Raw genomic sequence first — 25,574 nt, 5'->3', positions numbered from 1 at the left:
TTGCACTAACCAACCAACAGTGAAGTCTGAAATTAAAGAATTTGTGAACAAAAATAAATATTGAACTGTTTACAGAAATATTTGGACGCAGGAAATTCATTGAAATTAGTTGAAATTATCAGATGCGAAGTCAGTGACGGCTACACTTCTTTCCATATTGTTGAACCTCTTATATGTCGGCAACAATTCCCACGTATGCATATTGTGATTGTACTTGCATATGAGCATTAAGATTTTCCTTAAATATCTTGAAGGTTGTTTAGTAATTTTAACCAGTTCGTTAAATCTATGTAATGGATGTTGGCGAAATGCTTCTATCACCTGCTCTATTACCAAATTTTTGTTTTCGCGTACACGAACGGTTCTGGTCTCACGTTGATGTTGTCTGGATCTGGAAGTGCCATGCCTTGGGACTTTTGCCACCCTTTTCATTACTACTTCGTTGTTTGTGTCCTCGGTTACCCAGGAAATGGCGTCGGGTCTGGCTGTGTCCTGTTGCGAAGTCTCAGGAATTGGTGTGTTTGAAGGGGTCGTGTCTTTTTCAACAACATTCTCCAAAGATACATCATCGACTGCATTGTCCACATCCCTGGTGACCACTTTCTCACAATCAGACATCGTTGTGGATGAGCAACTCGTCACAACGTCAACACTTTTTACAAGGCTGTGTAAAAACGACCGAACGTTAGTTTTGACAAATTTGTTTTTTATACTGAAGTTGCTTGGTTACCAATTTTCCAAAATTACGTAAAGGTTAATTTAAATTTTATCTTTATAAAACATATGCGATTGAGTAAACACTTGACAAATTTGACATAATAAGCTGGTGAACATATATACTAGCCTTTTCTTGATCTACAATGTTTGACACATTTTTGAAGTCCAAATTCACAGCCAACTCGTTCCAGGTGTCTGGACTATAAATTTTTAAAAAATACAGGAAAAAACTGTGTTTAAAAAATCGAACATCACTTTTGTTAATGACTTTCCTCTTGGACTGATAAGAGGATATATTTTTAAGTGGATTTGTATGGGAGAGAAGAGAAGCTTTAATGGGAGGATGACTGCAAATCGAATCAGTGCATACCAAAGCTGTTTCGTTCAAGCTAACGAGGTAGTTAATCTAAACAGTCAGTGGATAATTAACTCGTTTGACTTTTCAATGTTCCAGACTTATCTAATCGCCATCAAAATCGATAATAAAACCACCACGGTTGAACATTACGAATTAGTACCAGCATATAAATGTAGATTCTACACGTTCCACATGTTAAACATTCATCGACATTTAATTTTGACACGTAACTTTTAACAGAGTTTTGTTAACTAGATTAAAAAACGAAAGTTTGGTTGAAACATTGGGCAAACAGCCAAATCTGCGCATCTAATTAAAATGTAAATAACAATTTGGGAGGAAGATAAATTGAATATACTCCGAATTTATTCCTTTAGGCGAATACCGGTGTGCTCTGAATATGTTAAATAAATGAAATTTATTCGTATAATTATTTCACGGCACTAAGAAATTTACATTTCCCAGTTTGAATTATCAACATCTTCTCAGAGGTGTGCTCACCTTTTCCCCGATTAATCTCCATGTAGGTGCATGCAGGAGTTATGAAGCAGTATTGCCCGATACTGCCTCTTCTATTTGTTCATCTAGCAGCACGACGTCCTTAGTTAATATACTTTATGAATCGCACTCCACCGTATTTATTTTTGGGCATATTTTCATTACAGATTTATGTATTTATGTTATTAACTTCGAAGCTCTATTTTACAGAATAAATAACAATTTTTTACTCCGTGACTGCGTGATAAGTAATGGTAGTTATGGGAACATCCGAGGTAACTTCGTGATAATTTTCCAATTTCCAGAGTTCGGAATACTAAAATGACACTTTATGAAGGCGATCATCCCAGAGGATGGCGCTACACAACGCGTACCATCGGGAACTGATAAATAAATGTGAATAACAAAGCGTTATCATTAGAAATTTCGCTAGTCAACTGTAAACATAAAGATCGGGATGTTTTATAACCGGTGAAACGATGTTGATAAGAAACATAAACTTTTCATTAATAACTAAGTTTTAGGGGAATCTCGTATAATCAGTCTGATAAATAAATGTGGGGCAAAATGAAAAAATTCAATGAAAATAATTTAAACGTATCGAACTTCTCCTTTTTAGTGACTTACAAATTATTTATGTGCAGGTTATGGACAAACATTTAACTTTCTAAATTGATTTAGAATTCGTTGTCAATGCTTAACTTATTAAAAAATGGGAATCAGCATTCGAAACCGGAGAAAATTAAATGTTAGATGCCCTTTTGTGAACGAAACAACTTCCATATATTTATACTACTAACTCGTGAACTATAAATCAAATTTAAGAAAACTTGGAGCTGAAACTTCGACTACAGCTCGAGGGTCATGCGAATGCCCTCTCTGGATGGGTGTTTCCACTAGGCATGTTTTTACAAGTTTGTTACTTTAGGTTTCTTGTCATGTTTAAGACCGTCTGACGTGCTAATTGTAAGTGAACGAATTTGCAGTAGCTAGTTAGCGTAAAGTTTTTTGCACTTCATTCCCCACACACAAAGTTCTGTTATGTTATAATTTACAACGCGGTGCATTCGAGCATATGTTTTGTTCGTTAAGCATGAGTGAGTATTACTGCATTAATTACGGACTTTGAGCTATTGCACATCGATTCGCTCGAAAGTTTCAGTCTACTAATATTCTCTATTTTCTTTCTTTTTTAATTTTTTCATCAATATCAATAAATAATATAATATTATAAGATAATCACAATTGCAAATTTCTTGCAACCTAGGACCAAATATAACATACCTATATTGGTCTTTTTTAAATTTTAAATTAATTAAAAAATTATTAATAATAAGTTAATTCGTTAGGTTCACGTTTTAGTGAATAAAAGTAGTAAAAAATCGATATTATATTAAGGAAAATTTAACCGATTCCTTGTGAATCCCGTAGGGAATTGCAGGGAGTTTCAAGGAAGTTCATGGCAGGGTACATCCCCTAAGATTACCTCCGTTTAATGTTAAATCCTTTCTTACTAAAGGATGACATTCAAACATTTCTACGTGTGCAATTAACAAAATCGTAGGGTTCCAAACTCAAACAAATCTAAATTCTAAAGACAAACAGTGAAGGCGAAAATGTTATGTCTGGGTTACTTGAAAAAAAAAAAAAAAATACTAGTTTGTATAAAACTAGCATAATATATTGTTTAGTAAAGTTATAATTAAATTGGAGGAAAAAAAAAATTCGAAAGACATGACTATAAATTTAGTTGACCATACTTTATATAGAAATAGTTAAATATAAATAGAACGAATTATTCAGTTAACGAAACCCAACACGTTTCGGCCAAATCAGCTCTGAAACAAACCCGCCCCTTCGTGCAATCGATCCTGCAATCAGCGGGCATAAATTTCCATCGACACTGCCAGTGTTCGGGTCCTAATTCTGTTTCTGTAATTAATTCCAGAGCCCGACGTAGACGTTGGAGAGGACTTAAACGAGCTGGGGGCTTCCTTCCCGCCGCTGGAGAGTCCTCCAGTGCGTTTCGCCACTGAAAACAGCACGGTCATAACGTCACAAACCGGGTCAACTGCTCTGGTACCATGTGTCATCAATAACATTGGAGACGGCATGGTAAGTAGGATGACGCATAAGGAAATCAGGACATGTCGGCAATTTTGAATTTCAATTGGAAACTGTAAGAAGGATTATCTTTCATAAGAATTTTGTCTCTTCTTAAGAGATTGATCGATATTAAATTTTATAATTTAAATATTCCGATTTGTGTAAGCAAATATTTGCATTTCACAATTAATTTACGCCACTTAATTAGATGGCACTAGAAATTGAGAACGGTAAGGGTTGATGGACGTTTTTTAATTTAACGAAAAATTTCATTTTGATTGGAAGTGACTCGTTATTAACTTGCAAGATTATGGGTTAATGAGTTATATTTTTAATCAATCTTCTACTAATTATAATATAATTTACAAGATTCTTCAGAGAACTAATAAGTTTTGTTGTTTAAAGGTAATTTGATTTATTTTTATTGACTAAATTAATCTGTAATTAATAGTCTAAGAATTTAAGATTAATTTCCACTCAGTAAAAAATACCAAATCTTTTTTAATATTTAATGTGCAAAAATAATGAAAAGATGTTAGAATAAAATTTATTTTTAATTATAATAACATAAATAAGTAATTTACACAACATTTTCGAAAATTAAATATTATTTACTATTTGAATGGACAAAAGTACAAAGTAAATAAATTGTATGTATATTTTCAAAAATAAAAAACGATAGAAACCTTTAAAAAAGTATTTTATTTTGATCAGTATTTACAAAGTTATGCACAAATTCTCTTCTTATAAAAATTATATTATATTTTATGAACATGGATATTAAAAATGTCTAAAGAATTACTAAACAGTTTTTTTCACAGTATACAATATTACAAAGATCTATTAATGAAATGAATTTAAAAATATTAATTTCATTACTGCAAAGTAATAAAGTATTTAATAAAACTTTTCTATAACCGGTGAAACATTTAATTTCGTCATAAATATGATAATAATAGAACCATTCGAAAAGGGAATTATAACACTTCATGGACACATTGAACAGCATACGGAATTAATTAAAGCAACGTAATGTTTCTTTAGATTTGTTGGGAATGTGTAGGCAAAGTAGTTTAATTAAAAGCAAATTTATCTCCTTAAAATATTTAAGTTATAGTTTAAAGAAGAGCCCGTTTGCCTCAAAGTTCTAAACAAAAAATAGGAAATCACGGCATCTATGTAGTAGTCGTATTTTAGCTTTCTGCCGTTAAAGATTGACCTTCAAATAAATCAAATAGGATAAACTCCTTCCTATCAAATTGAATCACTTACATCGATTTCAAGTAATTTTTCTGAAAACAGCGTAGTTTCTAAGTGCCTACATTTGATTCACTTGTTTTGCTTCCTGATTTATTTGAACATTCGGAAACTTTAGTGTAGGCGTTTGCAAATCGAATCAATTAGTGTTTGATTTAAATCTTAATTTTATTGAAATATAATTTTCACTGTCTGAGTTTAAGTTAACAACTGACAGTGTGGAAGCAGTAGGTGAATTTATTTGTGTTGCAAGGTTTCTTTAATTAATCGTGTGCCTTGATACGTGTCGTTATTTGTAAGTTTAAATTTCCTTTATCTAGCAAAACATCTGCATTAACTTCTTCAATGTGAAATGTGCAATCGTGTGCCGTGGACCGCGAACCGACTTGCATTACTGACAGATTAACTGTGTAATTCTCCATCTGTTCCTGAATGATAGACGGCTATTTATAATTTGCAATAAATAAATCAATACTGGTAACAATCGCGTCTATTGTTCCATTGCCTTTTACCACAGTGAATTACAGTCATTGTCAAAAGCAACGGCTATCAACGAGTACATAAATTACACAATGAGAAAATTAATAGGGAGTTGGCTTATTTGCACGGAAAGCGTGTAATGCAATTCGAAAAACAATACAATGTATTGCTTAGGTCTTGTAGAGAATTATGCATCGGAGTTTAATTTCAAATGGTGATTTACCAGGCCCTTTATTAATGCACAATTCCTTTTGTTTTACCACTTATTTATCTGTTTTGTACGGGACCATTATATAAAACTAATATTTTGATCAATAAGAGAAATAGTTCCGCTTTGTGTGGATAAAATATACATGATATTTTTGAAAAATTGAACGTGTCAAAGAGATAGGTAATCATTTCAAAAGGACTAATGAGCTGTGAAAGGTTTTAATAATAGAGCGTGGCTTTCGCTTACATTGTAATATTCCTTTTACTGTACAATTGTACCAAAATGAATTGTGCCTTTACGAATTTTATTGATGGCTTCCAAGGCCGTTATCTAAATTAAAATCTTAATTTGCCACATCACCCTATTAATTGCGGCGAACTATTTACCAAGCTCATAATATATTTCTAGATAAGTTTATAAATTAAGATAAACATTTAAACTACATTTTATACACGACATAATTTTAAATTAGTCGTTTGTAAACATGTAATACCTTGTTATAAATTGATTGGCTGCACTCCCTTGCACTATTTTAAGCTTCATTTGGTGGTAAACGAACATTTTAATTTCAATTAAAAAATATTTCAGTATTATGTTGTGCAGTGTGGTCGTAAAGTCCACTCCACCCTGATAAATTATAAACGGAACAAGACATGATGTCAAATAGAAATTATTTTTGACCTGATTAAATTTTGCCAAAAAGTTGATGTGCCAAATTGCCCAGTATCATAGAAGCACTATTTTGTTAATGGAAAGGGCATTTTGTGTATCTGTTGACCAAAAAAATAGCACAATATATACAATATATTTAGATTGTTTGGCATTATTTAACAATACTCTGAATAGTAAGAATTTTATTCAGAGTTCTATTTATATTACATTATTAAATAACTCATTTTTATTGGGAAAAAAGACATATTGCACTCCAAAGAAAAGGAAAATAATAATTAACATGAAAAATCAAGATCTACATATTAGCTAATTAGCTATTAACAACATACTTATTTGACAAAAACTCCTTTTATAGACAAACAAACTGAAAGAATCAGAAAATAAAATCCTTTCTTGTCTACTAGGCAAATGAAAAATGAATTAATTGAGTCACACAATTTCAGTGTGTTTAGTACAGCAATCAAACGACGTGAACAAAACTTTCAAGGATATTTGCACAAAAATATATTAATTATCCCCCAGAATTTTGGTAAATAGTACTTTGAAGTTATGAATCTAAATTGAGGAATAGGATTAGATGGTAAACAATTCGTTTGACGTCCTCCAAATAAAAGTTTGAACCCTAGATACCCTACAAAAAAGTAAATGTTAAGATTTCTGATTTACTTTCTTGCCATGGTACAGGACCATTAGATGAAATTATTGATAGAATGGACCGTTTCATGAATACAGATATCATGAGGGATGTAATAAAACAATTTGCAAACCATAATTTATCAGTTTTTCAGATTTTATGCATGAAAATGATTCGAAGCGTGCGTTCAAAGTTATTCAAAATTAGTTAAAAGATAATCATGTCGTTCTCGATTCACCATTGCAAAATCCGGAACTAAATCCAATTGAACACTTATGGAATGACATGAAGTCTCGATTACAACACCAGAAACCATTATTACCATGCCTATTAATTGTAGAATTATGGAATTTAATTTCAAATGTCGGATATCTCTTTGAATCTATACCTCGCCGTTTACAGGTGGTTATAACGAACAAAGGGAAAGCAACAAAATAAACATTTTTTTAATTATATGTGGCCATCACTGTATGGTTTACTTCTGAATTGTTGATTGTGCTTGTGTGGTAATAATATAATGGTATTGAATCGAAGTAAACAAAAATTTATCCTGTCTACAATCAAAAACCTGTCTAAAATATAAAATTTTTCATTAAATTTTAATCAGGCATAGTTGAAAAGTATTTAACAAAATTTATTAAACTGTTTACATTCTTATGCAGATAACTCGGTATTTTGCATTTAAAAAAATCCATTTTGCACATTCCTTTAAAGAAACCACAAGCATGCCCAATGGAAAGTCAATTTTCATTAGAGTGGCCCCACATTCTGGTTGAACACTCAGGGATGATATACGGAAGTTAGCATAAGAATCCAGCTTGTTGAAAATCCAACACGATGATATTTCCATTTTCAATGTACAATATTTATTCTAATATATATTCGGAAGATATGAACAATATTTCATCGGAATTTCTAGCATCTCGAATGATGAGGATTTTGGAAGCCACGGTGTAGTAATAATTTATTCCATTCGTTTTCAGGGAAATGTATTGACGGAATTTTAGAGTACCTTAAGATGCGAGAGCACGTCGAAGATGTATTTAATTCAGAATGTTACGGTTTCAAACCGATATTGATTTCACTTCTGATTAATAAGTGTATCAGAAGTTCGTGACATTCATAGAATATAATATTTACCTGATAAGTTCACGGAAAACATCAAAGGCAACATTAAAAAAAAGAAAAACTTTGGCTTTCATTATTGGAATAAGAAATTAATTCCAAAAAACATCATATTTTAACCAACATTGTTAATTAAAAGTTATATATTAAATTAGTATTAATAATAAATCAAAATTTTTATAAAAACTTAGTTAATTATGATATGAACAATTTAAATTCATCAGGATAATCATATTCGTATTATATATTCTTTATAAAATTTTAAATATATTAATATCAAAATCAAACTTTATATGTATATATAATAATGTAATGATAATAATGATGTATCATTATCACTATTAATTATTGATTAATTGTTAATGTATAATAGTACAAAGGTAGTATGAAAGATTTAATGAAAACGTAATCCAGCAATGATATCAGGAACTAAATTGAGAAGAGTTATAATAAAATTTTGTTAAACATATAGCTATTGTAGTTGATTAAGTTGTAAAATCATATTAAAACGCTATTTGCATGATATGCGAACCGGGTAATAATGTGATGAATGACCTAAATGTACATACATAAAATTATAGTTCAAAATAAAATATTTTTTCTAAATCATGATAATATTGAAAAATGTTTTCGCTTAAATAGGCTTATTCGAAAACATTTTTATAGTCAAGAGCATTTAATGCAAATATTTGTCCAATAGTTACTATAATCGGAATATTAGGAACATGGCTTTGAAAATACATTCACGTCCGTTTAAAATTTATTCCAACAACTTCACTTTCCAACAATATTCTTATTGTGTCTAGACGTCTTTTTGCCTTCAAATACAATGATTATTACATTGTCTTTTTTTATTAGTTCTTCGAAAGTTGTTTGGTGGTAATTATTGTTTGTTACTCTCTGTTGATTCAGATACTTTTTTAAGTGTTATGTTAAGCGACGTTGCAATAATTTTTTTTTACCTTTTCCCATGGAACTTAAATAATGAAAAAACGTCAATAACTTTTCAGTTGCGTAATGAAAGCTTCAGTAAGTGAAAAAAGGTATTATCCCTTTGGAGCTCTAAACAAATCTTTGATTAAGGTTTAATTTTGCAGAGGATTAAGAGAATGTTTGAATCATTAAAGGTATTTATAAAGAGAAAAAAGGCTAAATAAGAATTAAAAGAATCTATCTATAGACTAACTAATTAATATATTTGGCTTAGTTTTATCAAATGATATTTTATTGTATAAAATGAATATTCTTCAATATTTTGATGTAATTTTTTGACAATAACCCTGATCAAAGGTTTAGATTTTATGTTCAAATGATTAATCATTAGTCGTTTTCAATAGCTAATCCAATCGCTTAAGGTAATAAAAGTTTCAACAAAAGAATCTTTAAGTAATCATATTTTTATTTTTGTAAAACAAAAATCTTGTAAATGTAGAATTCTCTGTGTCTTAAAAATATATATTCCCATGTTATGTATCTATCTGTGTACAGTAAAAAGTGTTCTCTTGAATTCGCGAATAATTGTGCTTTTGTTTTTACACCAGACGCCTTATTTTCAGGTCACCTGGATTCGCCGAAAAGATTATCACTTACTTACAGTTGGTTTAACAACGTACAGTAGCGACGAGAGATTTCAAGCCATTCATCTTCAACATTCCGAGGTAAGATTTAGCTTCGTTAATATTTAAGATCTCGGTGAAGGTTGCAAATATATGTAAAGCAATGTCATTGTATTAACATTGACGAACTATAAGTCGAAGTTTGACTGTTTGCAGATTTAACTAACTGTCTAACACGGTAACATTTCGTATGTCTAGATTTACAGAGACAAATGTTGGGATAAGGGAAATTCGTAATCTCGCTCAAGTGTGATGGGAAAATTGTTTTCAGTAATTAAAATTAATGTAACAATTAATTTAATTTGGAATACTTTCAGCCATACACCCATAATATTTGATGAATACTCATCATGTTGCATCCACCCGTTAAAATTAAAATCGTGACAAATTATTGCAGTAAAGCAAACACAAGCCGACTGTTAATTCATTAAACAAAAAGCCCCTAAAGTTTTAAATCCTCGTAAAATGTTAATGAAAGGGTCATCAGTGTGAAATTACGTTCTCATACAATTAGTGAATATGAATGATTTGTAGCGCTGACAGTTTTTGAATAAGTTTCCCTGAGTGACACTCGGATAGGCGTAAAAGGAAAATTAGATTCTACACAACCTGCGGCCTTTGAATGTCCTCCGCATCTTGTTTGCCCACCCGAAATTACCATATTGAGCACACGTGATATTTTTAAATGGCGCAGTATTCTGCTTTTAACGCAGGCAACATGTTGTTGCTGGTTTTAAGTGAAAGTGTTCCTCTACTTACATAGGATTGTGTTCATTACGACTGTCATTTACTGAACTGAGTTAGATAACAAAAACATTTTGCCCATTACTGTAACACAGGCAATTTTTTATTTAATTTTTGGCGTTATATTACACTAATATCATTTAAACTTCACCTTAATTTAAAATTAAAAAATGCTAACAGGTTTAGCAAATTCATTTAGCCGTTGGAATTGTAAATTTATATTAGTATGCATTTAAAATATGTAAAACTCGAGTTCAGAAATGGCACACTCCAACAGTCAGTTTCTCTGAGACGGTTTGTGCAGTTTTAGGAAATTCAAGTGTCTGTTTACAATTCAGTAGCTTCGGTTTGACTATAGATTTTTCCCACTCAACGGTTCACAGCAATTCTTGCACTTGAAATATTTGTGCTTTGTATTCGTCTCAATTTTGTAAGAAGTCCATGTTTTCTGTACATTTGACTTGGATAACCTTCATTGAAACATTTCCTCATCCTGATTTTAATGATCTGACTGTATTGGCTTATAAAAATAATTGGCTAAGGAAAGTTTCAAATGAGTCCCAGTAACCTTTTTTAAACCTGAACTGAAATACAAGTAACATTCGGACGTGTTTTTGAAAATGTGTTCCAACTTTAAACTATTGGACAGATAAATTGATTTACGGTAACCGATTGCAGTTAGAGTTAAGTTTTTTATTACCCGTTTTATCTTTAAAAAGTTCTACATTTCGGGCGCAGAGACCCCCAAATGTGACTTTGAATTTCGGGAATATCGCAGTTCACGTGACATTATGATAATGGCGCAAGGAGTAGCGCGCCCTTGTCAGAAGCACTCGTCGTCCTGATATAGTGAGCCACTGACTGCAAAAGGGAAATCGGAGCGCTTAATTCAGGCCTCTTTCAGAAGGCGTTCAAAAATTATTGAGGAGGATTTAATAGACATGCATTTCATTATTCACGATTTAAGTCGAACAATGCCCCCGTCTGAAATATTTTGGTGTTTGTGAAAACGCAGACAATAAAAACTGCCGCATGTCACGGTGTTGTCAGAATATAATTGGATTAGTAAATCGAAGAATTAACAAATTGGAATGTGTAAATAACAAATCATTCTGTCACATGTTCGCTATCGTGAATTCTAAACGAAAATGGAGAAACAAAGTGATAAAAATTCATACCAAATTACGTTCAATTGTATAACTTGTTTATAAAAACACTTTTAAATTCATATAGGTCTTCAAATTTCAATCATAACTAGATAGTGACCCAAAGTGCGATCAATAACTCGAACTTTGAGGGCGGACGAACTAATATTATTCCAGGCACTGATTTCTACCCTACTGAACAAACTACTTATCGCCTTTCGTTACATCGACATCACGCACTATGCATTTCCTTAAGTAGGTTACAAAGATTAATTACAATTTAGTCGTTAGGTACGCAATTAATATGAAATACGCGGAATCTTTTATGTATTAAAATTGGGAGTTTCATGTGTTTCTGATGAAAGCCGATATTCGGAAACTTTGGGGGTTTTGAGACGATAATTAATCGTCTTGTATTGGTATCAAATTAAGGCAAATATGTTAAAGGGTTGTGTGCATAACGTATCACAATATCATCCGTGGGATTAAAGTATATGGAACGTCGGTGTCGAAAATATTTAAATGTTAAGTGGTATAAAGCTCAGTTGATAAATACGTGCCTAAATTTCGCAATCAAATGCGATTGCGATATCTTTGTAACGGGAATACCAGGGTTTATTATCGGATATCGTCTTCTGTGGCTGTTTGAAATTCTAAATTTTAATATAACGATTCCTCATAATTCACCTTAATAACATACCCAACCACTAAAGTGTAATTAGTCTTTGTAACCTATCTAAGTAGATGTAGAGTGCGTGCTCCATGTGTAGCGCGAGGTGATAAGTAGTTTGTTCACTGGGGCAGAAACCACTGCCTAGTATAATATTAAAGTCAGCTTATTCACCATCAAAGCTCAAGCCGTTGATCGCATACGAGGTCACAATTAACTTATGTTCTGCATTAATTAATTGGGTTTAAGTTTTTAATTAATTTCCTTACTTTTAATATTGTTAAGGTTTCCAAAATTCTTCTTGGAAATGCATGAATTTTTATTGTTTTTTTTCTACACTGGGTGTCACTAAATTTTAAGCGTTTATGGCTCTTTCCAAAATAAGCAAAATGCTTCATATGAGTCGGTTTAGTGTCTATATGTCTCCAATATAAAATGGAGGCCAGAGAAATGGCACAAAATTTAAAATTAAACATTATGTAACGATTAATTTCAAATTTTGTTCAGTCGGTACATAAAATATTACATGCGTTTTTTTGCTTTTTTCTTAAAAATAAGGAAGATATTTTGATTTAAAAACAAAAATATCATGTCAAAAGTTGCCTTATATTTTTATTAACAAATCAAATCTTGGAAACAAAGTACTTCCAGTACCACTCTATCTGAAACAGACTGTCTGATTTGAAAGGATTAGAAAGGTGATTAAAATTTAATATATTTATACACACACACCCCGTATATTTGCACATACATCTGAAAAGCCATGTTTGCCAAACGAAATTCTAATTTTCTCATTTGAATGATCCAAAAATTATAATTACGCAGTCGAGTGTCGTGCGGCGCACATGGATGGAATAGGCGCGTTTATGAATATTGCATGAAGGCATCGGAATGATAGAATCGCCGAAGGTAAGCAAAGCAATAGGGGCAACCTATATGGTCGAGCGTCAGATATTCGATTAAGTGGAATAATGGAAAGGTTGAATGTCTGGGCGAGATAGAAAGTCCATAGACGAAAACCGAACGAGGAATTAAATGCACATACAGGATGCCTGCATTTATCAGCTGATGAAATTTTATTTGTACTCAGAAAAGCCATTTAGTTCACTCGACTAGTTTTATTCCATTTACATTCAGTGATCTTTATATCGCAGCGCTAGGCGCACCAACTGAACGTACCGATTCCATTGCTATATTGGACTCCGTTTGGTTCACTAGAGCCACGATGGAAATCTGATTCGATTAACGTACATTTTCATTCTTTATATTGTATCGGTAATATGCCTATTGTTTGTTTATTGTGTCATAGTTTTATACAGGTTTTATATCCGCAAATATTCCTTATAATTTATCATTCTATTTGTTTGTCATTCGTTCACAACATATAAAAATATATAGAGAATATTATTTTCAATGATTGAAATATAGAAGTAGCAAGCGGATTAAGAAGAGAAATTCTTTTTGTTATGTGAGTTTCTTAAGCCTTCGAGGGAACTAAGGTAGAAACTCTTACGAATTTTGTCTGGTTTGTGTGCGTTAATTTGAGATCAGCTAGTTTGGTCTACCGTGGTAACCGCAAACTCCCTTCCTGGGATAAATTTACCAAACGGAGCTTTGGTTTGTTTTAGTTAGAGATTGAGTTTAAGTTTATACTGTTGTATAATTAAGACAATGTATATAAAATACTTTCTCATAAAATGCATATTAATTAACTGTATAAACGAAAAGAAAATAGATGAAAAATATTTCATTTAACCCAATTTTCGTTTTTAATAGAAGTAGACCAAATCAACTGTCAAGTTTATAACGGCACTTTATAAAATATCTCGGTAAAATAAAGGACCATGATGTAATTACATGCCACGTTACAGAATTTATAGGTTCCAGTTAAAAGCTACCCAAAGTTGGCATTCAAAAAAGTTGCTGCTGTAACATACATTATAAAATCAAATTAATTTAATTAGTGGTAAGTATGCAAGTCTGGTGAATATATTCAAATTTGCAATCTGCTAATTATAAAACTGGGCATGATCTAAGAAATTGAATAAGTCTGAATTAGAGCCCCTTCTTTATATTTTTCCTCGCAGTTAATCAAAATACAAAATTAATTACGTATTAATTATGGGTTAATTTAAATTTACTGTTTAAAATTTCGACTTGAACTTAATAAGAATACTATATAAAATTCATTCTGCAAAAATTTTATAGTTACTGAAAGCTTTTCTGCGCTGATCCACCGTTATTAACGGCAGCATGTTGTCGAATATGCTTTATGAAGGATAATAAAATTTATTATGTCAAATGGCTAATAAAACATGATATATCTCTTTTGAACACATTAAAAATAATTCAGACGGACTTCGACGCAACTCGTAAAACATAATCTCGCACTATTTTCGCCATAAACTAAATTCAAAATTTTTTTACGAGTTTACGTGTCTCCTTTTAATTGCTTTATGGAGATGGCAACTATACAGTTTTTTCAACTAGTATAAATAATATTCTTAATACTGTTATAAATGTCAGCTCTTTGATATATTCGAAAATATAATTTCGTATACTGGTTAAGCGTTATTAATTGCTATTTAGTTTTAAAATTTCCTTATATACGGTCATAACTAACAGTTAACTCGTTTAATCAACGGAATATTTACGTTAGTTTAGGAATTTAGTCGTTTACAGGATGAGTTGTAAAGAGAATAAATAAAGAATATTAAATATTTAGTCAGCTTATTTCCGCATTGCTACAAAACTGGTAATCATAAGGAAAATTTAATTTACATTTATTTTATAATTTTTAAAGTGAACCTGACAATCTAATGTATGTTGTATAAAAAACTTGTTTACTAATTTCTAACCAATGACAAATATTTTTTCAGTGAAACTTAAAAAGTTTGTAACGTTTTGCATGATTAAAACCATTTTTACTCTTTACAGGAGTTTTGTTTGATTATTTCCAACAGAGCTGTTAGAATTTTCATTATTATTCATTTGATTGTAACGTTATGTTGTTGTAGAGCATTTTAATTTGCAATTCGCGCTTAATTCGTTTTTATGTTTTCAATTGTGCCTTTATATTTAATTCGTTTTTGATTACTGCTGTCGTACAGTGGATTTTTGTCAATGATAAGGGTTCATGATTCGTTTAACACCAGACCCTACATAAACTTTTCATTTTGTGAAGTTGGGATCATGTTCCGTGGGCATTCGTTCATTTACCCTTATAATTAAAATCATTTTAAACAATATAACTTTAATACCAGCAAAGCCAAGTTGCATTATTTTAATTGCCAGCATTGTTTAAACTTTAATATTGCCTAACTTTATTAAAACAAATTATATATGCATAAGGGCATAAAGTGACTTTCATCTCACCATATTCTAATTTGGAACATAATGGAACTTCTTCATCTTAAGTCGCCAACGTTAGAATAATCGCATCAGATGCACTAAAATTCCTCTGGGACTATTATCAATTAGGCTTGGATCCAAACGAGACTAATTAAGAGATACTTTAATCTCGACGAGAGAAGTAACAAAAATTATAACGTTTATTTTATGCTTATGCTATAAATAATAAATATAATTCTAAGCTCAATTTGATTTTAATCTGTTGTTTATTAGAGAAGATTTGTTTCTTGATAATATAACTGGCATCATAAAAAGCACTTTTGGACCACAATGAGAATATTGAAATTACGTCCAATTCAAATGGGAACAAAGAAAAATATACAAAATTAAATCACGATTCCGAAAGAAATAGTCTAGGCTTATTTTTATTTCTCCGCATTTGTTTGCTCCTTATTTTTTACCAAACTAGGTAAAAAATAAAGATCGTTTTTATTTGATGAGCCTTTTCTCAATTGGTAATTAAAAAACGAACCTCCACAAATTAACCAAAGTACCCAATTCTTAATTCAACCACATTCACATACCACCGCTTTTAGAATCGTGGCATGACAGTAACAAAAGTTATTTTATTACAATGGTACTTTTTGCAATGGCGGGCAATGAATAAAAGGATCCGCGTCGGGAATTTAGCTGGCGTAGATCCTGAAAGCAGTTGCGTTCCCAACGCCATATATTAGCGGATCGTTCAGACGCACTTAATAAAGATTTTTTATTCCCATTTTCAGGACTGGACATTGCAAATCAAGTACGTACAGCAGAGAGACGCCGGCCTGTACGAGTGCCAAGTGTCCTCACATCCACCCACCAGCATCTTTATCCAGCTCAATGTGGTCGGTAAGTCATAAATCAGGCCCCGTTCCAGTTTGTCTGCGAGTGCAGCTGAATCCCAGCCAGTTTTCCTCGTCTAAAACACTGCAGATTGCGCTAATTAAAGCTATCTAATAAACTACGGGAAAAAGTTACCAAACAAAATTGTAATTAGTTCAATTAACAAAAAAGGTATAAAGAGGATAAGCGTGCACTTCAATCTATATCTGGCTCAGTAAAGCTCGTTTAACAACGGCAATATCGTTATAAAATATTAACAGTAATTGTCAGTTTTAAATTAACCAATTTTTGATTACAATTAATATTCTTAATTGGAAGTTTTTATACACTATAAACTGCTCAGTTATTTATTATATAGGTAAAATTAAAATGTCGATAACATTCAGGTCAATTATTAAAATCGTATAATCATAAAAGCTAAATGTACTCGAATTTATTTTTAAGAGGACAAAATGAGCTTGTGAAAAATAATAATTGTAACCATTGTAATGAATAAAATAATTGAAACAATACTCTGGAATAACAAACAATAATAGAAAGAATCAAAGCAAGCTTTACAAAAGATTCAATTGAAACAATATAACAAAGGGCTAATTAAAAATATAAAATGTCAAATAAAATTGTATCACTTATTAAAACGACATTCATACTAATTTTTCTGTAGCTCGATTGACTTAATTTAAAAACAGTAACACATTTATAAAATACACATAAAAGCAGACAGATGTCGCATTAAAACTTTTAATTAAATCAGTGGGATGACTTGACATCTGCAGGGTATTTCTAAAGAAAAGTTTGTTTTCAATTATACTGTTTATTTAAGGGCTCATATTTGATCGGATTTTACAATTCCATATTTTCTACTCGCATGTTACTTCCATCAAGTTTATATTTTTAATAACCGCCTTCATTAGCCATCCATTGTCAGTTTTCAGTTTTCAAGCGGCTATTTATTTCGAAATTTATTATTTTTGAATGATCCTGTTAAATTATTACAGAGTTAAAATAACAAAGCATTTTACAAGGGCAGTTTGTCTTTTCAACTAAAGAATAATTCAGATTGACCAAGTTAATTAATTAGGGTAGGTGGCTAATTACAGCTAGCTTCCTTGTTAGAGCACTTTGTGTTAATTAAAAGAACCGAATAAAGCATGTGAAAAACCTAAGTATAAGTTGTAACTACCTTAATGAACAAAATGGATGGAACAATACACCTTTACACTAGACTGCGCCTGAAACATTATAATATGTCTGCAGCAGATAACAGAACAAAGTAAAACTTGATTTTAAAGAACGCTATTTCCTAATGAATATATTTCATCCCATTTTTGTTCATTTTTTTGTCTTGCACAAAGTACATCAGTGCCTCTTTAATTCATAGACGAAAAATGCTCATTATTAACTCAAAGGCCCGGTTCGTCTACTTGAACATAACAGTCTTAGTGATTTTTCCTGAGGACACTCGTTTGAGGTTCAATAAATGTTCAAGACAATGCCCCTTTTTGTAAAAAAAAATCAACTCTACAGGAGTCCGTTTGTTAAAGCGACTTCTCCTGCTGTTCGTAACAAATTGAAAACTTCACACTAACAAGTAGGAAGTCAAGTGAGTCAATTTGTTCGACTACATTTTGTATGTATTACAAGATAGTAAACCGTGGTTATGATAAACTGTTGTAAGCACGTTAATATTAGAATAACAATAGAGAACGTATTTAGCGAAAGTCACCGAATTTAAGAAGAAAGATGTCAATTTATTTGAATTACCCTGCCATCAAAGCAAAGTGTACACGTAGGTACACGGTTCAGCACATGTTATGTTAGCCTTTTTGTTGTGTCAATTCTCTCGAATTATTCGTCCGTGAACAACCCTTTCCTAGCAGCGTTAGTTGTTCCATGAATGTATACAATACCGCTCAGCCGGAAAACTAAAAAATTATAGTGCTCTGGATTTTCTAAATTTTCCCCAGTGACAGGCAAATTGGCAAACGTTAATATATTTTATTCGAATGACACAAACAACGGCTAGTTTAATTTAATACAAATTCAGGTACTGAACATTTTCAAATTAGTTTCGTTTTTAAAAATATTTAAATATCATATATTTAAATTGATAGTACAGTGCACTGGGTATTAATTAATAAATTTGATTCACGCTTCAGTTGCAACACCTATATAAAAAGTGCCAAATATTGTAACGTTTCTAAACAGCAATAAACGCAATTCATCGCTTTTTTATTATTGTAGTAAACTTAAAACATCGTGATGAAACCCCAATATTTCTTTAGTTAATATCCCATACTTCCCGAGTACGTACAATAGATAACAAGCAAGTCTCGCATGTATGCCGGAAAATTTAGGACAACAGGCATGGTAAGAACAAACCAAAATAACAGTAATAAAAGTAGTAAGGTTTGTCTGACTGAAGTGTCCGTACTTACTCGAACTACTATCTTTAAATGCGGATAATAAAAGACAAACTTTCATTTAAATAATTTATAGCTATGGCCATAAAGGCGTTAGAAGTGATAGGATATAAAAAAGCCGGGCTTGTTCCATATTCTCCAGATAACAGTAAAGTAAAACAAGAGCTTTTTATGGATGCCGCCTCTGTAAAAAGTTCTATCACAACGGTCGGGTGGAAAAATAAATATTTTATTGGAAAAATCTAAACATATCTGCGGGAACGTGTGTAAAGTTCTGATTTAATCATATTTCCGAAAATGGGTTTTTACGACGACGGGAAAAACAAAAATGATATTTCCCACATTGTTTTCTCGGTCGGGAAGTGCTAGGTGATAAAATATCGCGTCTCGGCACAGGTAATTTAAATTCAACACAGAATAAAATATCATTTTCACGAAAACACTTCATTACCTGTATAAAAGATTTTTTGATGGGTGCTTTGTCGTATTGTTGAATTTTTCCGGTGTAATGTTATTAAACAAGTCTGCGGAGCCAAATAATGCTAATGCGGGGAATAAATTGGACTACATGTCCGAATTTGTCAGATTACTTTAAAACTTTTGCTGTTCTACATACCATTAGAGTAGATAAAAGATCGATACTGCGTTGGTAATCTCTTATTCAATTTGCTGTTCCAAAGCTGTCTGATGCAGGCTCGAAATTGACATAAAGGCAAAACAAAAGCTTTTACTCAAAAGTTGATCGATGAAGGCTAGGCGTAAAAACTAGTGTTTTGATTTAAAAATAAATGAACTGATTAAATTCGCTGCCAAGCATTTTCAGTCCGAATCTCTTGACTTAAAAAGTGACCCCGTTTTTATTTTCTGACCATTCATTATATTACATTAAGGGAGGTAAATTATATTATCTTTAACATTAATAAGGTTTTTACGATCGCGACGTAATGGTCATATTATTCCGCATGTTAAGTTTATTAGATTTATCTTCGTTGTCTCCAAATAAAATAAATACAAAATAATACTTTAGGGCAATGACTGAGGTCAATTTTAATGAAGATACCTGGGAAAACAGTTCTTCAAGATTCAAGGCAATATTGTGACAAAAAAAATTCGATAAAAAATAAGAGCCTCTAAGAGCGGACTTTATTACTTTATTATTGAGATTATAGTTCAATCACATTAACGTCTAAACATTTTTTTCATGAATACATATTTGAAAATAAGGGAAATTTCATTAAGTACAAACCAGATTGAAGCCACAGCATTGTGGCAAACACGCAATTTGTTTTTCACATTGGATTGATTGAACACTTCCAGCTTGTTAAATTATTATTCGTAAAGAGCGGTGTTCCTTGAAGTCGTGAAATATTTCAATTTCCTCTCTCGGCGAGAGTGAGATATTCAGACAATATTAAAATTAAACGAAGTGGCAATGCCTCGGATGTGACATCTGCTAATATTAAGAAATTCCTGCCTTGTACCTGCGTCTTCGTGTCCCACATGTAGACTTATCAAATATTTATGTGTCGTTGAATAAATGAAAAAAATCCAGTCGGTCGTGATTTACCAAAGTAGCTACTTTAACCTGTTTTATTTGTTGAATCGTCGGATTCTCTTTGACACCAAACTCTTCAAGGAAATAAATAGAGATGATAGTGGTACGGATTTCTTGTATTAGTCGATCAGTGTGTCTAGATATATATATACCATCTTTTACTATAATTCATAAATATTTAATCCTCTCATTCTAGTTAAAGTTGCACGCCTGTATATTATTAAAGATTTTACCCATCGATTAACCTAGTTAAAACAGTTGTGTCTTCACTTCATTAATAACTTAAGCAAAAGGGCCAATTAGACAAATCAGACAATCACAGTGGATTAGCGATGACCTTCCATTTCCTTATCATTCGGCATCGTAAATAATTTAGTGAAATGCCCCTTTCTATAGTGAAATTCCTACTGTTTGAACGACCTTTGGCAAAAGAGATTATTTCGAACAGCTCTTGTGGCAAAGGGTATGCGAATATTTTACCCCTTCTGTGTTTTATGTTGAAATTCGAGCAGGGTCTTAATAATTTGAATAGATGGATAAAATAGATAAGGTTTAATGAATCAAATATTTACACATGTGTCACTAAATCCTTTTCGGACACAAGCCTTTCATCATAATTCTATGGAAAGACTTTCCTTATACCATATATCCCAGAATAATTTAATTAATACCTTTACAATAACTTGTAGTTTCACTGATTCAATTCGAGTGAAGGACAATTGATTGAAAATTAAGTTACGGAACTTAATTACGTCAGCTTAAAACCTGAAACTAATAACCGTATTAGCACTCTTATTTTGAAATAAAATTATCTCGTTTGCTTCCAGCATACGTGGTATTATGTACATATCGAGGAGCTTTAATTAGTTGAACTTTAGAGAGTTGAGAGCTTTTGCCACATGTGTAAAGTAACGTAGCCACAAGCCGCTGGTCTATCAGTCTGCTTTCTAATAAACTTACAAGTTTTCGCTGTAAACATCGCTGTTTGCTCTTGTACAATTAGTCTGGAAGTTTTCAAGACGTTTGAGGATTATTTGCTCCGGTAAAATTGTTACGCCCTGCGTCAAGGGAGAGATGAACATATTCAGGAAAATATTTCGTTTAATTCTATGCACTGTACATTTTTTATTTATTTATTTTTTTACGGGCATATTCTTATACTAACATTGGTACTAACATTTTCAGAGGCAAGGGCCGAAATTCAGGGCCCTTCAGAAAAATACCTCAAGCCCGGATCCGGTTTGAGGCTGACTTGTACGGTTGTACAGAGCACCGAACCTCCGAGCTACGTGTTTTGGTACCACAACAATCGCATGATTAACTATGACACTGATCGAGGGATTAACGTTACCACCGAACTGACCGAGAAAACCAGCACTTTAACCATCACCAGTGCTGCCACAAGGCACTCCGGGAATTACTCATGCGTACCAAGCAATGCAGAACCAGCCAGCACCTATGTACACATATTAAATGGTAAGTTGTAGCACCTTGTTTTTGTAATTAAAAAAGAATGTTCTTACTCAATCAGCTTCAACAACTTTATCGTTAAAACTGAAAAAAACTTCAATTAGTTGTATCCATGGCATGAATCAGATTACAATGTTTCAACTTAAAATTCACCAAGAGTGTACGTGAAAATGAACTCTATCCAGGATTTAGCCCTTAACCGTTCTAGTGATAAGCCCATATATAATTCTGATTTATGATACTCGTTTCTTTCCTTTTCCGTTACACTTTTTCTTCCGTAAATACATCAGTGCCTGCGTTGCCATCACTAATTAATTTTGAACGCTAGTAAGATTTATGCTGATACATGGCGTAGCAATTTATAGATGTCATAAATAATATAAACCACTTGTTATCTAAAACCGTCAATATTTATGAACTTGAAGGTAGCCCTATCTAGATTTTTTTGCACACGCATTGAGAACTTAATGTTTTAACATAGTATAAATTATTTATTCTAATAGGAAATGTTTTGGGCTTTTCCTAGTTTGTACCTTAATATTTTTCGTGCTTTATCATCAACATCCGAATATTTAAGGTCTTTATCAGAAAAGCACGTGAACAGACACGTTTTTACCCCTTTTACCGAATATAAATAAAATTTGTGAAAACAATGAATAATTTAATGAAAGTGAAAATTGACATTTTGTTAACATTAAAAATATTTAATTGAATTTTATTTTAATAATTTTTAATTATTGATATTTTAAACCAATATTAAATTCATGTGAATTGAATTTATAATCGGAACATCTACTTATCTATGACATTATGACTTACAATAGATGTATTGTATTGTGGTTCATTTGTCAATTAAAGTAAAGGCGTGCATGGTGTTTGGTCTCAGTGTTATACTACAATATGGATTTAGACACATGAACTACACATATCCGCTCTAATTATCTCATCCCTTAATATGTGTTCTGGCCTGATATAATTTGAAAGCGTAGCCATGCTCAGACATATATTTATATGTATCCATTTCATTAAGTTAGGTAATAGTTTTATCATTTGTATTATTGTGTAATGGCAAAAAACATTATTCATTTCACCGTGTAAACATTATGAATTTAAATTATTAAAGAGAATTTAAAGCAAAATTTTATGCGTATAATATTTTTAATTAAATTCCCTTCATAGTTTATTATAAATTATAACACCCTTTACAACTATAAAAACCCATATCTCTAGGGCAATATATAACGATACTGTTGTAATATTTAGTCGTGAGCAGATTGCTAAATTATTTGGAAATAAATTACGTTTACTGAGACAAACCAACCGCTGATAAAATTACTGGTTTTCGAGGCGAACCAACAAGAAATGCATCTGCCATTAATAATGCATTACGTATTTCAGTTGGGGGGCTTGTAATATCTCGCGCCGTGGCCGACAAAATGTTTCATGAATATAATTCCTGACATAGAAGTGCAGGTGATGCATACTGCGAGGTGTTCCGGAGCCGATTCCGAAACTGAAATACGTAGATGAGATTTAATTAATTTTAAATTACCATTCACTCATATACAAAGATTTACCGACTTTGTCGCATTAATAATTGTGTGCGTTAATTGCAACCGACATTATTAATGTCTGTTAATTTGTTCACATTTGATGGCTAAGTTGTACAACGGGGTATCAGGTTATTAATATTTAAACCTTCATATAATCATAAACGAAAAATGTTTCATAAAGGGAGAATATCAAAATTCAAGTTGTATCCTATAAACCCGGTAACTAATGGATATCATCGTGAAAAAAAATACTTTAATCTGATCGTCACATTTCCAAAATATCATCGTGTTTAATATGCGCATATAAAATAACCCTTCAAATAAAAAAATGTAAATCCGCCCCTTTTTGTACTAAAAAATTGTAGGAAATGAGCAGCTAAATTTCACGTCATCTGTTACTTGTCAGTTGTCAGGATCCAGACGTTTCTATTAAAAGAGTATTTTAAGGAAATTGAACCAAATAAGAGTGACGAGTGTTGGAAGATTCATTTGCATATATGATAAATAATTTTAATTTAGCCCAAAGGGAGAGTTATGCCGTGGCGTTACAACGAAAAAAGGCTGTAATTTACCAAAGAAAAATACCGACAGCTCATTCGTCTTGTGAGAGGTGTTCATTTATTCTTGCCCCTTTTTATTGTTAGAATATTTACATATTAAAGTATACTGGAGTACAAAAAATGCAATACCTCGAAAAGAGGATCTTTATATTTATTTTGTAATTATTACATACCACCTTGACGTTTCTCCAGGATTATTAAAGCAGGGTAACCCTGCGAAGAGTAGGTCTTTTCAGTTGTCTGTCTGTGGCAGTTGCAAAAAGCTTTCTAAATTCTAGTCATGGGAAAACAGGTTTAGTATATAGCTGATGTGATCTCGACCTACATCAAAAATGTAGATTTATTACTGACACAACTTGCGTTTCATCTGAGGTCCCAATTGACTACAATTCATCCCAAACAAGAAGACTTGAGGAGTAAGATAAACACCCATTTGTCACATATATTTATTCAGGTTTCGTACAGCAGGAAGCCTAATTTCTTCTTCTGATCTTTAACATAACATCGAAATTTTGCGATATATTTTATCGCAACATATTTCCAACCCATGTGTATTATTACATAATGAAAATAAACATGTACAAAACTGAACAATTATGTATTTTATTTTTAAGTTAATAATAGGAACGGTATATAAATTCCGTTCCGTATTTCCGTATGATTTCAAAGTAATAAAAATTTCAAAAATTAAAAGTTTTAAAAATTACAGGTGTAGCGTGCGATTGAATCGGTAAATTTCAGTGCGGTGCCATATTTATCAAATTAAAACAGCAATTTTATGCAATCGGGCCGACGGCTACAAGGTAATTTAATTTTCTGCGGCATTTTGCAGCATACAAGAAGAAACATGGGGACGTGTATGTTGTGCGCGAGAAACTCAACTGGTAATTTCATGCTTAGTGGTGCTCTGAAAAGTTTCTTGATAGCATGTGTCGAAAGTTTCTTTCAAGACACGCACTGGTGCATGATTCGAAATTGTCCTTGTTAAAGGATGGGAAAATTATTTATTACAGGCAACTATTCAAATGAAAATACGGCGATAAAGTGTTTATTGTTCACATGACCGGTTACGAAAATAAAGAAAACTAAATTGCCGTGAATCGAAAATTACAGAGTGGAAAATTGAATGTAATTACTGACAGTTAATGTAATATTCGTTTGACGACAAATTTGCGCTATAGCCATTAATAAAACACGGACTTTGATATTTCAATGCATTACGTTTATTGGATTTTTATAATTTAATATTATTTTATTACAACGTACCACTTGACGAAAATACGTACGATATTTAATTATAAAATATTAAACATAAATATTGGAGTTTGACATTTAAATTATTATTATTTAATTATCATTGGAACGCCAGGATTAAATAAAATTTAAATGTATTTAATACTATAATTTAATAATTAATAACGCAAAAGAAATATTTTTGATATTTTTTTGTGTATTACAAAAGGAAATAAAGATTTTATATATTCAGTACTAGCCTTAATTATAGCAACTCAATTCAGAAATATATACAGAATGTTTCATAA

General features: G+C 31.7%; 1 protein-coding gene across 2 annotated transcripts in view; it reads left to right on the top strand.

Annotated features, from left to right (window-relative positions):
- The window catches only part of LOC109598639 (zwei Ig domain protein zig-8), a 121,260-nt gene that overhangs the window by 90,217 nt on the left and 5,469 nt on the right, over positions 1-25,574 (top strand). Inside the window, exons 3-6 of one of the 2 annotated variants that reach the window (XM_020014546.2) lie at positions 3,522-3,688; positions 9,615-9,716; positions 16,370-16,478; positions 21,636-21,926. In XM_020014546.2, the coding sequence (XP_019870105.1) occupies positions 3,522-3,688; positions 9,615-9,716; positions 16,370-16,478; positions 21,636-21,926 (669 nt within the window). The remainder of the gene's footprint in view (positions 1-3,521; positions 3,689-9,614; positions 9,717-16,369; positions 16,479-21,635; positions 21,927-25,574) is intronic. The other variant, XM_020014554.2, reaches the window with a different exon arrangement.

The sequence above is a fragment of the Aethina tumida genome, chromosome 1 (genome assembly GCF_024364675.1).
Source record: "Aethina tumida isolate Nest 87 chromosome 1, icAetTumi1.1, whole genome shotgun sequence".
In the NCBI taxonomy this organism is placed as follows: Eukaryota; Metazoa; Arthropoda; class Insecta; order Coleoptera; family Nitidulidae; genus Aethina; species Aethina tumida.
Note: the sequence above shows the minus strand (reverse complement) of the source record. Positions and strands in the feature narration are given on the sequence as shown.